Source organism: Sapajus apella, unplaced genomic scaffold (assembly GCF_009761245.1).
Source record: "Sapajus apella isolate SASKATOON/1434 unplaced genomic scaffold, GSC_monkey_1.0 scaffold170, whole genome shotgun sequence".
NCBI classification, from domain to species: Eukaryota; Metazoa; Chordata; class Mammalia; order Primates; family Cebidae; genus Sapajus; species Sapajus apella.
In genome coordinates this window covers 1,572,472-1,584,823 of record NW_022437110.1, presented here as the reverse complement: position 1 = coordinate 1,584,823, position 12,352 = coordinate 1,572,472, and the positions used below count along the sequence as shown (strand labels likewise).

At 65.0% G+C, this 12,352-nt stretch overlaps 1 protein-coding gene across 4 annotated transcripts in view; it reads left to right on the top strand.

The window, feature by feature from the left end:
• Positions 1-2,179: 2,179 nt before the first annotated feature.
• The window catches only part of KIF26A (kinesin family member 26A), a 40,361-nt gene continuing 30,188 nt past the window's right edge, over positions 2,180-12,352 (top strand). For 3 of the 4 annotated variants that reach the window (XM_032267664.1, XM_032267663.1, XM_032267662.1), the window contains exons 1-2: positions 2,180-2,376; positions 2,646-2,882. In XM_032267664.1, the coding sequence (XP_032123555.1) occupies positions 2,335-2,376; positions 2,646-2,882 (279 nt within the window). In that variant the 5' untranslated portion in view covers positions 2,180-2,334. Of the gene's footprint in view, positions 2,377-2,645; positions 2,883-11,822; positions 12,253-12,352 lie in introns of those variants that run through there. The other variant, XM_032267666.1, reaches the window with a different exon arrangement.

Below are 12,352 nucleotides of genomic sequence, written 5' to 3'. Positions count from 1 at the left end.
GGGCTCGGGGGCGCGGGCGGCGGAGGACCGGGGGTCTGGCAGGCGGCCCTGCGCGGTGCGGGGCGCGGCGGCGGCGACGACGGCGGGCGCGCGGCCAGTGAGCGCGCGGGCGGGGCGGCGGCGGCGGCGGGAGGCGCTCGGGGCCGCTCCGCTCCTCCATGGCGCTGCCCGGGCCGCCCGAGCCGCCCCGCGGCGCGCCCCGCAAGGCTCCCAGCCTGCTGGAGATGGGGGCGCTCTGCCTGGACTCGGAGATCATCCTGGGCTTCACCAGCCACCTCCTGCGGCGGCGAGGCAAGGTGAGGGCTGGCGGGTGGGCGGGCGGCGGAGGCGGCGTCCCGCGACTTTGCGGCGCGGCTCGCGCGACCGGGGGTGCGGTGCCCGGAAGGAGACGGCAGGTCCGGAGCCGCCTCCCGCAGCTCGGGCTGGGACTCGCTGCCGCACTTTCCCCCGTTAGCGTTGTCCGCGTCTCCCTCTCCCTTGGAGGCTGTGGCTAGGGCGGAGAGCGCAGCGCGGGGACTCCCGGGCTCACCCTGCGCCTCGCTAGGATGGGCGAAGTAGGGGGTCAGGGGCTCCTGACAGTTGCTGAGCCCGCGAGGTGACTCCAGCCCCATCGTGCACCCCGCGTTCTGCGAATATGGGATGTGAGCTTACGCTTCCCAAAGCGCCGCGGTAGTGGAAGCGCTGAAGTTGCGGGTGTGGCTGGCCATGGGCGCAGGACCCGGGCTCCCGATCGCTTTGATCTCTGGGTCGCGTGTGTGGGTGGGGAGACGGGATATAGAGGGTGTGTGTCCCAGAGCGGTGGAGCGGCGGGGTCGGGGCTGTCTGCCGGCAGTGCGGGGTGGGATGGGGGTGTTGTCCTGGGTACCCAGATACGGATATGGGCTGACGCCCGTTTTCTTTCTCCAGACTACGATGAGATGGGTAGGGGAAGCGCTTCCGGGGCCCCAGGCAAGGTGGAAAGGGGCTGCAGGCTTACGGATCGCTGAAAGAGTGGAGAGCCTCTGCCACTTTATTCCACACCCCCTTGCGTTTTCGAGCCCCTAAGGTCATCAGCGACCCGGAAAGCCGGCAGGGGATCACCCACCCCACTTTCTGGGTAATGCATGCGTGGGCGGGGAGGCTTATCCAAGTCAAAGGGGGTGGGCAAAGCGGAAAGGGTCAGTTTGGCGTCTTGAGTGCGCGAAGGCCTCACGGTAGGCGCCGCAGTCGCGCGTCCGGGTCTCCGCCGGGATCTCAACCTTCGGAGTTTCAGAGTGCGCCTCCAGGCCTGGGACGCCCGGCGCCGGGTCTCCCCAGTCTCGGAGCCGTGTGCTCGGCGGCCGGCAGGTGGCGCGCGCGTCACGGGGAGCCCGCCCGCCGCGCCCGCCCGGCTGGACCCAGGCTTTGGGGCTGACCCGGAGCCTGGCCCCGGAGCCGCCTGCGGCCGCAGATGCCGGCAACATTTGGGGCCCGCTAGGGCCGGAGCAACTAGTCGCCAGGGAAGGAGGGCGACCTCCCAGCCGGAGACAAACAGGCAATTAATTCCGGAGCTGAGTTCCCATCTGCCAGGCCTGCTGACAACAGGTCCCGCGCACGCCCGCAGGGCCTCCCTCTTCCCGGGCGGCACGGCGCGCACACCCACTTGCGGGCACACGCGCGGCTGCAGACACGTGCCGTTCGCAGACTCGCCGAGGCGCACACCGCGGCGACACTCACCCACGCATGACCGTTAGACCCAAAGTGGCCCACGACACGCAGAGTACACTGGGCTTGCTGGAAAGGCGCCTGGGAGTCTGGGGGCCGGTGCCCCACCCCTTCCTCGTCCCACTTCGCAGTGGGACTTGGGCAAGGGCGTCCCCTCTGCAGCCTCAGTTTTCCCGCGGGTTGAGGGAGGGGCGCCGGCTCCTCCTGGGAGACGCGCAGCCCGGGTGTCCCGGGAGAGGGGCGGGAGGCGCATGCGCGCGCGCAACTGGCGCCTCGCCAGCCCCAGCGCCCCTCCCCGGGGAAGGGACTCACCTAACAGGTTGGAGTCCTCGGAGTACGAGGGGCGGCGCGGGGAAGCGGGGACCTCACCCCCCACGCACCACCCTGCAGGGGACAAGGGCGGGGCACTCCCTGGGCTCCCGCCCCCAGCCGCCAGCCCAGGGAGCGCCGGCCCCGCCCCGGCCCCGCCCTCGCCTGCCGAGCTCGCCCGCCGCGGCCACCGAGCGCTCCGCGCCACTCTCAGGCTCCGCGAACTTCCGAGCGGCTGGGCCGGGCCATGGGGGCGCCTCGGGGCCGGATCACTTAGCCGCGGCGCCCCCGGAGAACCAGCGCGGCCCGGAGCGCCCGCCGGGCTCTTCCCGCGCCCTGGCCATGGTCGGCCGCGGCGTCCCTCTGTGCGCGGCGCAGCCCGCGGTACGCGTGGCCGGGCCTGGAGAGGGAGGCGGGTCGGGGGATTGCAAAGATACTCGCGGGGTGCGCGGCGTCACTGGTGGCCGGGCCTCCTGCTGCGGGTAGCGGACTGGCAGCCGGAACCTCCGGGGATGGAGGGAGCGGGTGAGCGCCAGGGTCGCGCCCAGCGCTCCTAACTTCGGCGAGAGCGTCACTCTGGGGCAGTTCGCGCTGGGGTCTGGACCGCAGGACGTCCCAGGCTCACTGTCCGCTTCCGCCCCCACACCCTGCAGGTGGCCGAGGGCGGCCCGGCCCGAGCGCCTTCAGAGGTGTCCCCCCGCAAGAGGCTGCCCGCCGGGCCCGACCAGGACCCATGCGGCAGCCGTCCTGCGCCCGAGGGCGCCGGGGCCAGCGCAGACCAGGGCCACTCGGCCGGCGGAGGCGGCTGGTGCCGCCACTGCCACACGAAGCTCGTGGAGCTCAAGCGACAGGCGTGGAAGCTGGTCAGCGGGCCCGGGACCACCCTCCGGGTAAGTGACACTTCCTTAGGCCGACCCCTCTGGGCAAGGCCACACTGAACTTGGGTAGACCTTGGGGCTTGGAGGGAAGCAGTGTTCCACTCCTTCCTTGCTGCGGGCTTCACGGAGAGTTTTCAGCCAGGCCTTCCCCTCTGCGGGCCTCCATTTCCCGGTCTGTAACACAGTGTGTGAGCTCGGGCAGCTCATCCAGAGGGGGCCTGCTGCCTCGGATGGGAGGGGCCTGGGCTGGCGCTCCTCCCTCAGCCCAGATGTCCCACAGCTGGAATGCAGGTTTGTGTGGGAGGGGGAGGGGAGAGAGCGGATGGCGGGGACTCCACCCAGGGCGGGACAGCTCCTGTTCTGCCAGCAGGGAGAGGTTAGCTGGTGCACTGCGGCCCTTGGGGCACCTGGGCTGCCAGCCAGGTGTCTGAAAATTACACATCTGGGGCCGCAGGGCCTGCCGGGTGAAAGGGTAGGCCATCCCCAGCAGCTGGGGGGTCCCTGCCTGCTCCTCTCCCAGGCTCCAGGATAAGAACTGTTGTCCCACACCTCCTGCAACAGACTGAGGCAGAGGCTTCCGTGGGGAATGGAGTCTGGGCCTCCGGTTCCCCCGGCTCCAGCCTCAGGGGCAAGTGTTTGCAGAGGAGCGGTTCTCCTGGATTTCCAGCCAGTAGGCCTGCCTGGCTTCCAGGGAGCAGGGGCCATTGTTCCAGGAACAATGCATGCTGGAAGTTCGCAAAGGCTGGGGGCCAGTGGGGGTCTCCAGAGGAAGCCCGCTGCCCGACCTTCAGCCTTTATGAAAGAGTTCCTGGGAAGTCCACATAATCCCCATTGAATCTAAATATAGCTCTCCAAGGAGGGCAGTGGGGGTTGGAGCTAGCTGAGACCCTGACTTCCCTGTCTGGGGCAGGGCAGGGTGTGGCAGGGTACCAGTGTGCTTTCTGTCCTGGGCACCCTTCCTGGGCCCTCGGGAGTCTTGGTGAGGATGGGAGTGCTTCAGTCTCTCTCTCTGGCCCGGGCCAGGGGCTTGTGGGCCTGTCCTGGGGTGGGGCTGGACCCGCCCTGCCGCTGCTCTGGGCAGCCTTGGCCACACTCTCTGCCCCCGTGGCCTGTATCTACTTTAAAAGGAAGCAGGAGACCCTTGAGGGCCCCTTGGAGAGGGCCAGCCAGAGCTAAAGGCCCATCTTGCTGCCCGTTAGGGAAACGGACCAGAGATAGGAGGGGCATTAGTGACTGAGCTGGTCTGCCCACTCTTGGAGTGGGCTTGGTCTGCTGACACTGCCTGGCCCCGGGGCCATGGTCCTGGTGTGCACTTGTGGAGGGGAGGGGGCTCCCAGTCGTGGGCAGGCCAGGGGTCCTAGTGGAGAGGGCTGCAGGCCATACTATTCCCCAGCAGATTTGAAGTTCCTCATCTGGGGGGTGTCTTGGTGGTCTCTTTGGCAGACAGGTCATCAAGTGAGCCCCAGACCACCCATCTGCGGCCTCCCCTGAGCTTGGCCTTTGACACTGGAAACTCCTCTTCAGTGCCAGCTGGGGCTCCCCCTTCCCTGGCTGGCGCTGGCCCCAGCACACCAGGGTCCCGGGCTGGGCTCAGCCAGGGCTATGTTCCGCTCTGGGCTCCCTTCTTCTGCCTTGTTGTCTCTCTGTCACCTGGGGTCTGTTCTGAAGTGCTGTCCTGCCTGCAGGGTGCTATGCCCCCAGGAGAGAAGGCCCCATCCTCCCCACAGGGTATGGGGGGGTGCTGTGCCTGCAACCCTGGGGCCTCATGGGTGTCACTGTCCTGTTCCCTGTGCAGGCCTTGGCTGTCCTCAGCTTCCCAGCAGCATTGCAGCCTGCAGCCCTGGCCTGGCCTTCTGGGCCCAGATGTACAGACATAGCTGCTTCTGTGTTTGGGTTTGGAGGGAAATCTCTGTGGGGTGGCCAGGGGGACCCCAGTGTGCTCCCCAGAGTCCCGTGCACTGTCCGGGGGCCCTGGCCTCTGCTCTCTAAGGCCAACGTGGCAAGGGGGGTTTAGGGTTGGTGTTCTAGGGTTTTCCCCAGGGCTCCATTTGGTATTTTTAGGGGAGAGATGAGCTCCCTGAGGCTAGTTTACAGTTTACAGAGAATTTCACTAACATCTGTCTGTCTCAAGCTTGGATCTTCAGAGGCCCAGAGAAGTGGGGAGGCTTGCTGAACCCAGCCCGGCTGCCAGAGGCCCTTGCCTCTGGGCTCCCTGCCTGTCTCAGTTGTAGACGGAGGCTAGAGGGTCCAGGGCTAGCCTGCCGGGGTCCCCTTGAATGTGTTGCTTTTTTTTTTTTTTTTGAAATAGTCTCGCTCTGTTACCCAGGCTGGAGTGCATTGGCATGAACCTGGCTCACTGCAACCTCTGCTTCCCAGGTTCAAGCGATTCTTTTGCCTAAGCCTCCCAAATAGCTGGGATTACAGGCATGCACCACCATGCCCAGCTAATTTTTTGTGTTTTAGTAGAGACGGGGTTTCACTATGTTGGCCAGGCTGGTCTCAAACTTTTGACCTCGTGATCTGCATCTGCCTGCCTCAGCCTCCCAAAGTGCTGGGATTACAAGTGTGAGCCACGCGCCCAGCGGAACGTGCTGCTCTTTAGCTGGCCTGTGAAGACACAGTCCCGCCTGCACTCAGACCCTGCCGGGCCCTTGAGCAGGTTCCTGAGAGCTCTTGGCCACTGTTTCCTGCTCTGTGACATGGGGCTGTCTTTGTGGCCAGCACACAGGTGCACAGAAGTGCCTGGAAGGGGTGCACTCTCACCTTGGTGGCAGCTGCTGCTGTTTGCTAAGTTTGGGACCTGTGCCTGGGGCTGCTGGAGCCCAGCTGGCCGGCGGGTTGCCCAGGTTCCAGGCCTGCCTGTCCTTGGCTGCCGTGTGCTCTCATCTGCCTGAGCCTGCCTCAGTTCCCTTGTCTGGGCAGTGAGGGTGACCATGGTTCCCCCATCTGGGGACCTCATCTGTGTGGCGTGGATAAGACTGTGCCCTTCCCCCCCTTTCTGAGCCCTGGTGCCCGGCTGGCGGTGTGTGGGGGCACGTTCCCTTCCTGCCCAGGCTGGAGCCCCAGGGGATTGTCTTTCTCAATTTGAGAAGGGTGTTTGGCCCTGGGTGTGGAGGGAAAGCTCCATAATGAGTGTGTCATGGCCCCCGCTCCTCCGTGCACCCCACACTGTGCGCCCTGCTCTCACTGGGGTCCTCAGGCCTCGTCACCGGGCTGACTGCTTCAGGACGCCCATGGTCTGCAGCAGTACCTGTGGCCTGGCCTCCCGTGGGCTCCAGGGCCCTTTCTCTACTGGATTTCCCTGTTCTACCCTGCCACAGATGCTGTCCTCCTCCCCAGAGCCCCTGGCCTCCCTGGGCGGGAAGCCCTGCAGTGTCCCCGCTCTGGCCTCCAGGGCCCCTTCTCAGGGGCCCCCAACTCTGAGATGTCCCTGTGGGAGGCAGCAGCCTGGTGCCTCCCACTCGGCAGGCAAAGCTGGAGCCTCCCTCTTTTTCCACATCTGAGGCCTCCTGCCCTCCCCATGCACACCCACCATCTTGAGCAGCTCCCCAAGTTCTCACAGACCCCTTCCCTCTCCCCAGCCCCAGTCCTGGTTCCCCACAAACGGAGCTCTGCCAGGTCAGGCGTGGGGCCCCGGTCATCTGGAGGTGTTTGTTGAATGACTGAGTGACCAGGGTTTTCCTCCCACACCCCACTTGCTCGTGGTCACCCCAGGGACTGCTGGGGCTGGATTCCGGCTCTCTGCCCCTCAGAGTGACAGTTCCCATGGAGGATGACGATCCCCCTCCCCCACAAAAGATAGTTCCCTGCTTCAAGGAGAGGGTCCCTGCTTGGGCATCCATTCCAGCTGCTGACAGACATGTCATGTGAGGTGTTGACCGCGTGACATTTGAAGCGTCAATACTGGCAAGGAATTGATTATCACCCTGACGGGGAAAGTGATCAATTCTCATTTAGCTCCTGCGTGTCTCCTGCTCATCCAGGTGGGGGACTCATCTTCATGGCCCCCTGAGAGCTCCAGAACCACTGCTGTGCCGCCTGCTGGTACCATGCAGCTCAACAGCAAGGGAAGCTGCCCAGCTGCCTGGCTCTGACCCTCCTCCCTGCGAAGCTCCGAGGTGGCCCCCGTGTGCAGGGAGTCCTCTGTCGTGGGTCGGAGGCCGGGAACCCTCCTGCCGCTCTGTGTGGCCTGGTGGGTCCTGTTTCTCCTTGGAGGCTGCTCCTGGGCCCCTGCTTCTCCTGCCACCTCTCTGCTTTGACTGGAGGTGACTCCTGCCAGCTCTTCGTTCCTGTTCTGTCGCTTGTCTGAGGAAGCCCTGTGCAGACCCCCCAGCCTGCCTGTCCCATCCCTGGCAGCATCCCAGGCCTTGGCTGCGGAGCTGGGGAGCGGTGGGTGGCCCAGCCCGGTGGCCGGGGCTGATGGGAATGTATGTCCCGCCGGCCCGGTACCAGGACACTCAGCTCAGTGTGCTGCATCAGGCCTGGGAAGGACGGTCCTGTGTCCCTCCTGCGCTGGCCTCTGACCCCATGTGACGGGTGCTGCCTGAGCTTCGGCCTCTGTTTCCGGTGGAGCGTGCTTCTGGCTGGCCCTTGCCAGGTGCCCTCTGGGCGTCCCTTCCTAAATGTCTTGTCCTCCCTAGCTCATAGCCGAGGTTCACGGCCACAGCCCAGCTCTGCCTCCTGGCGGACTCCAGAACTCTCCCCTGTTGCCAACGTGGCCCCCACCAAGCTCACAGCCTCCAGCCGCCTGACCTAGCCTGTGGGGGCTGCCCTGAGCTCAGCTGAGAGCCCCTCCTGCTCTCATCCCTGGGGCCCCTCCTCCCCTTCCCCCACACTTACCTGCATCAGGCGACCTGGCTCTAAGCTTTATCTTCCAATCCTGGCTTTTCATCTTTTTCTCCTGAGGGTGGGGCTGGGCTCCCCCATCAGCCCAGAGGCTCCCCAAATGGGGACCAACAGGGCCGTGGCAAGGGTGTGTCTCTGGGCCCCGAAGTCACCTGGGTCTCGGTTGGAATCCCAGCTCTGCAGCGATGGCAGTGGTTCCTGAGGCCGGTGTCCCAGTCTTCCTGAGCCTCAGTCCATAAAGGGGTCAAAGACTCAAGGCAGCCAGCGAGCCAGGTGCTGCTTTTGCGGGCGGGTGGCCCCTAGGAGGTGCGGGGAGGCCTGGGGTGCCTGGCAGGGGTGTGTCTGGGTGTTGGGTCTTGGGCTGGTGCCAGGGACCCAGCCTGCCTGCCAGGTGATTGGTTGATTGGGAGAAGGCTCGGCCTGGTCCTGCCCAGCCTCCTGGCTGATGCTTTTGGAGCTGTGGGAGGAACTGCACTTTGTGGGGGATGGGGTCCCCGCCCTCTGTTGATGCCCCAGAGGCCTGTGAGGGGAGGGGCCTGAGGGTGGAAGGTGGGAGGGCTGAACTCTTCCCTGTGCCTACTGTGCCACGTGGAGGGTGTGGAGGGCTCGGGCCGAGGAGCGGGGCAGCCGGGATGCGTGGGCAGCAACCACCAGAGACCCTGTGTGCCCGCCGCTACCCCACGTGGTGGAGAAGAAGTGGGGGCATGGGGTGTGAGCGACTTCGCTCGCAGCCACAGAGCAGGCTCTCCCTGGCTTCTCCTTCGCCACCGTGTTCCATAAGCAAAGTGCTGTGGCCCTGAGGAGGGCCGGTGTAGTCCCAGCGTCCGAGCAGCTCCTGGGGCGGTGGCATTTCCTCTGAGTTAAACCCAGGAGACAGACAGGGTGAGGGTCTCCAAGGGGTGGGCACACGAAAGGCCTGCGGTGGGCCTGGCTGGAGCTCATGTGGAGACCGTCACAGGCAGGCTGGTGACAGGACGTGGGTGCTCTGGGGGCTGTGTTTGGAGTGGAGCTGTGCTCCAGCCCTGGGGTCCTGGGCACCCCCGTTAGCCTCGTGGGAGGGACTGGTGATGTGGGCAACCCTGTGGCCGCTCTCATGGAGGGGCTTCTGGGTTTCTGCTCAGGGATGCCCGGAGCCACCAGGAGGCAGGGGCCCGATTCGAAACTGAGTCCGCAGGCCCCTCACCTGGCCCAGTGGCTGCAGCCTGCACCAAGTTGGATGAAGTGTCCTGGTGACCCCCAAGCCCCTGCAGCATCCCGAGCACCCCTCTGAGGGTCCGGGGTCCTGATGAGCCTGCCCCTCTGCCACCCTGCTGGGGCCATCCTTGCCTGTCCGGCCTTTTTTTTGAGAGGGAGTCTCACTGTGTCGCCCAGTCTGGAGTGCAGTGGCATGATCTCAGCTCACTGCAGCCTCCGCCTTCGGATCCAAGCGATTGCCCTGCCTCAGCCTCCGGGTAGCTGGGATTACAGGCGCGAGCCACCGTGCACGGCTAATTTTTTCTGTTTTTAGTAGAGACGGGATTTCACCGTGTTGGCCAGGCTGGTCTCCATCTCTTGACCTTGTGATCCACCCGCCGTGGTCTCCCAGAGTGCTGGGATTACAGGTGTGAGCCACCGCGCCCGGCCGCCTGTCTGGCCCTTAACACCTTAGGCTCCAGTCCTGGCATGCAGTGGAGGACAGGGGAGGCCATTGAGGGGACAAGGGTCTCAATGAGCTCGTCTGTGCCCCGAGCTGCCCAGCTGGGCTGGCGCCTGGCACAGGGCCTTGGGGATGGTGTGCCGGCCAGTGCTGGGTGGACTGGGCTGCGTCCCCACTCCCTCCCCTCCCCGTAGAGGAGGAAGGGGATAGGAGGCCTTCAGAGCTACAGACCAATAGAATGGGAATGGACCCTGGAGTCCTGGCCGGTGGAGCAGGGAGGGGCTGGGCCTTTAGAGGGTGCCCAGCTGGGCAGGAGGGGCACCCGGGCAGCCAGGGGTGGCCAGCCAGTTTCTAGACAGGAGCACCGAGCCTGCTTCTCATACCCCGCCCTGACAGGCTGCATCTGACGTAGAAATGTCCTGGACAGCAGGACGCATGAGGGCTGCCGCCTGGCCGGGAGGCCACGGGTCCCTTCCTGGACCTGTTGTCAGCTCCGGAAACAGCGGCTGCTTGGGGTTGCAGCCCAGCACGCTTTGCTGGGGAAGGAAAGGGAGGGCAAGATATGGAGGCCACGGCCCCGGGGCCCTCATGCTGGGCTGCCCACACTCGTACTCCTCACTGTGGGCCAATTGGGAGGGGCTTCCGAGCCTAGTTGCCCTCCCAGCGGCCCTGCCAGTGGGAGCTGGAACTCCCTTTGTGGAGACCAGTGACGGGGACTCAGGGAGGGGCTTGCGTGGCTGAGGTCTCGGGGTCCGATGGCGCGGCTTCTCTGAACTTGAGCAGGGTCCCCTCACTGTCCCAGGGTGTCCTCACCTGGTGGGAGGTTTGATCAGCTTCCGCTCTTTCCCGTGGGCAGTGGCTGGCTGGCTCGGGAGCTGGGGGGCTTTTTCCTGGCAGTGATGGGGAGTGGGGAGTCCCCGGTAAAGTCCCCTGGGCCTGACTCCAGGAGAAAATGGGAGGATTACTTAAAGCAACTCGGAGATCCCAGAAACAAAATAAACCACAAAGTCATGATTTTTAAGTACGGGACAGGGGAGACTCCCTACAACCCTGGCACGTGATGGGTGGGCTGTGCTTGGCGCTAAATTGAATCAAATGAAGAAAAACATTTTCCAAATACAAGTAAAGTATCTGTTTAATTAGACCATAAAGAGAAAATTAAAAGTCATATTTCGCAGTGGGGTAATTACTGTCTTCCTCAAGGCAGCAGGCTGTGGGGGCCTGGGTGACAGGCAGACCTGCTGGCCAGGCCTTTCCGGAGTACACGTTCCTGAAACGGGGGCAGTAACCTGTAGGGGGCTTGGGCCAGAGGACCCGGGAGCTGCCAGGATGGCTGCACGGAGGTTGGAAGGTTCAGGAAGTGGCCACAGAGCAGGATTTGTTGTTGGTGGTGGGGACTCTGTGCTGGGGGAAGGGGAGGGGGCTGGGGCTGTGTGCGTGGGGGAGGGGAGGGACAGGGCTGCTGGGCTGGGCGGCCTTTGTCTCTCTGAGGGCTACGTCTGGGGCTGCCCTGCAGGGAGTAGTCAGTGGTGTGGGAGACCCTCGCCTTCGCCTTCTGGGGCCCCAGATGCCCATCCCTGGGAGCCACCTGTGTCAGCAGCGCCCTCCCTAAGCCCCTCCCTGGAGCCCTAAGTGCTGGCCCAGGGTGCTGGGTGGAGCGCTGGGTTCTTCTCCTGTCTTAGCTGGAGAGTGTGCTGAGCCCCAGGCTGGTTCCGAAAATGGGAGGTCTCTGGTCCCCTGGGTGGCTTGTGTGGCTCTGAGTGGCCCCAGTGAGCAGCCCGTGGCTCAGCCCCTGTGCTGTGCCAGCCTGCGTCCGTCTAGCTGGAGTGATGGCTCGGTGGTGGGGGTAATGGCGTCTGGTCCCGTTTAATGTCTCCTAGGCAGGTCTTGGGTAAATGACCAGGGTTGGAGAGATGGCCCCTGCCCTGTGCCTATTCACGGCTTGAATTCCTGGAGTCTTGGATGGGCATCTCTGTGCCCCCCACAGAGCCAGCTGGGTCAGTGTCCGGTGTTAAGAGTCCCTGAGAGGTGGGCCTCGTGGCCTATCCTGAGGAAGGGTGTGTGGCCCACTCGTGGGCTTTGGCCGTGGGGCCTGGCCTCTGGGTGCTGGCGGGCACCTGGGCTGCTGGGAGAGGGTACCCTGGCTCAGATGCCTGGGCTGCCATTGTTTCTGAGCAGGTGACCGGCAGCCTCGGCTTCTCCCCAGTGGGGACTTCAGCTTGATAAGCCCCTCTCCAGCGCAGACCCCCAAACACCTGGTACTTGGAGGCCTGGGGCTCCGAGGCCTCGATAGGGCTGAGCCCTCCCTGGCAGCTGCTGTCTGAATTCCTGATGGCGCAGCTGGGTGGGGGCCTGGGCAGGGGGCCCTCTGGCTTCCTGTCCCCTTTTCCCTGCCACTCCCGCCTGGCCAGCCATTGGTGTGGCAGGAGGTCCATTCTCAGCTTGATCAGGGCTCCCTCCCTCCCCTCCCCTCTGCTCTCCTTCCTGCCTGCTGCCTGGCAGCCCTGGAGGGAAGGGCAGGGTGGGCTCCGCAAGGCCTGAGGTCGCGGGACGGGCCCAGGCTGCCTGGCTTGTCCAGAGGCCCCAGAACACGGAGTTGCCTGCCGGTCCTGGCGGGAGCTGGGGGCTGGGCTGGAGGCGGGCCTGCCTGTCAGGTTGGGTTAATGGCTCCAGCAGGCGGGCACTTCCTTCCCCTTCACACGGGCCTGGGCCCCCACAGCGGCCTCCTGCTGAGTGGAAAACCTGCATCATCAGAGCCCGACTGGAAAACAGGCCCTGTCTGCCCTCAGCCTGTGGCTGGGGACTGAGGCCGGAGGCTGGCTCTGCGTTCCACGTGTAGACCTATGTGCCCGCTGGCTGCCTCAGCAGAGCAGAGGGGGGGCTCCAGCAGCGTCTGCTCTGGTAGGGCCCTCACCTCCTGCCCCTGCTCCCCCTTCCTGCCCCTCCTTCCCCTCCCCCTCCCCCTCCTGCCTCTCCTTCCCCTCCTCCCCCTCCCCTCCCC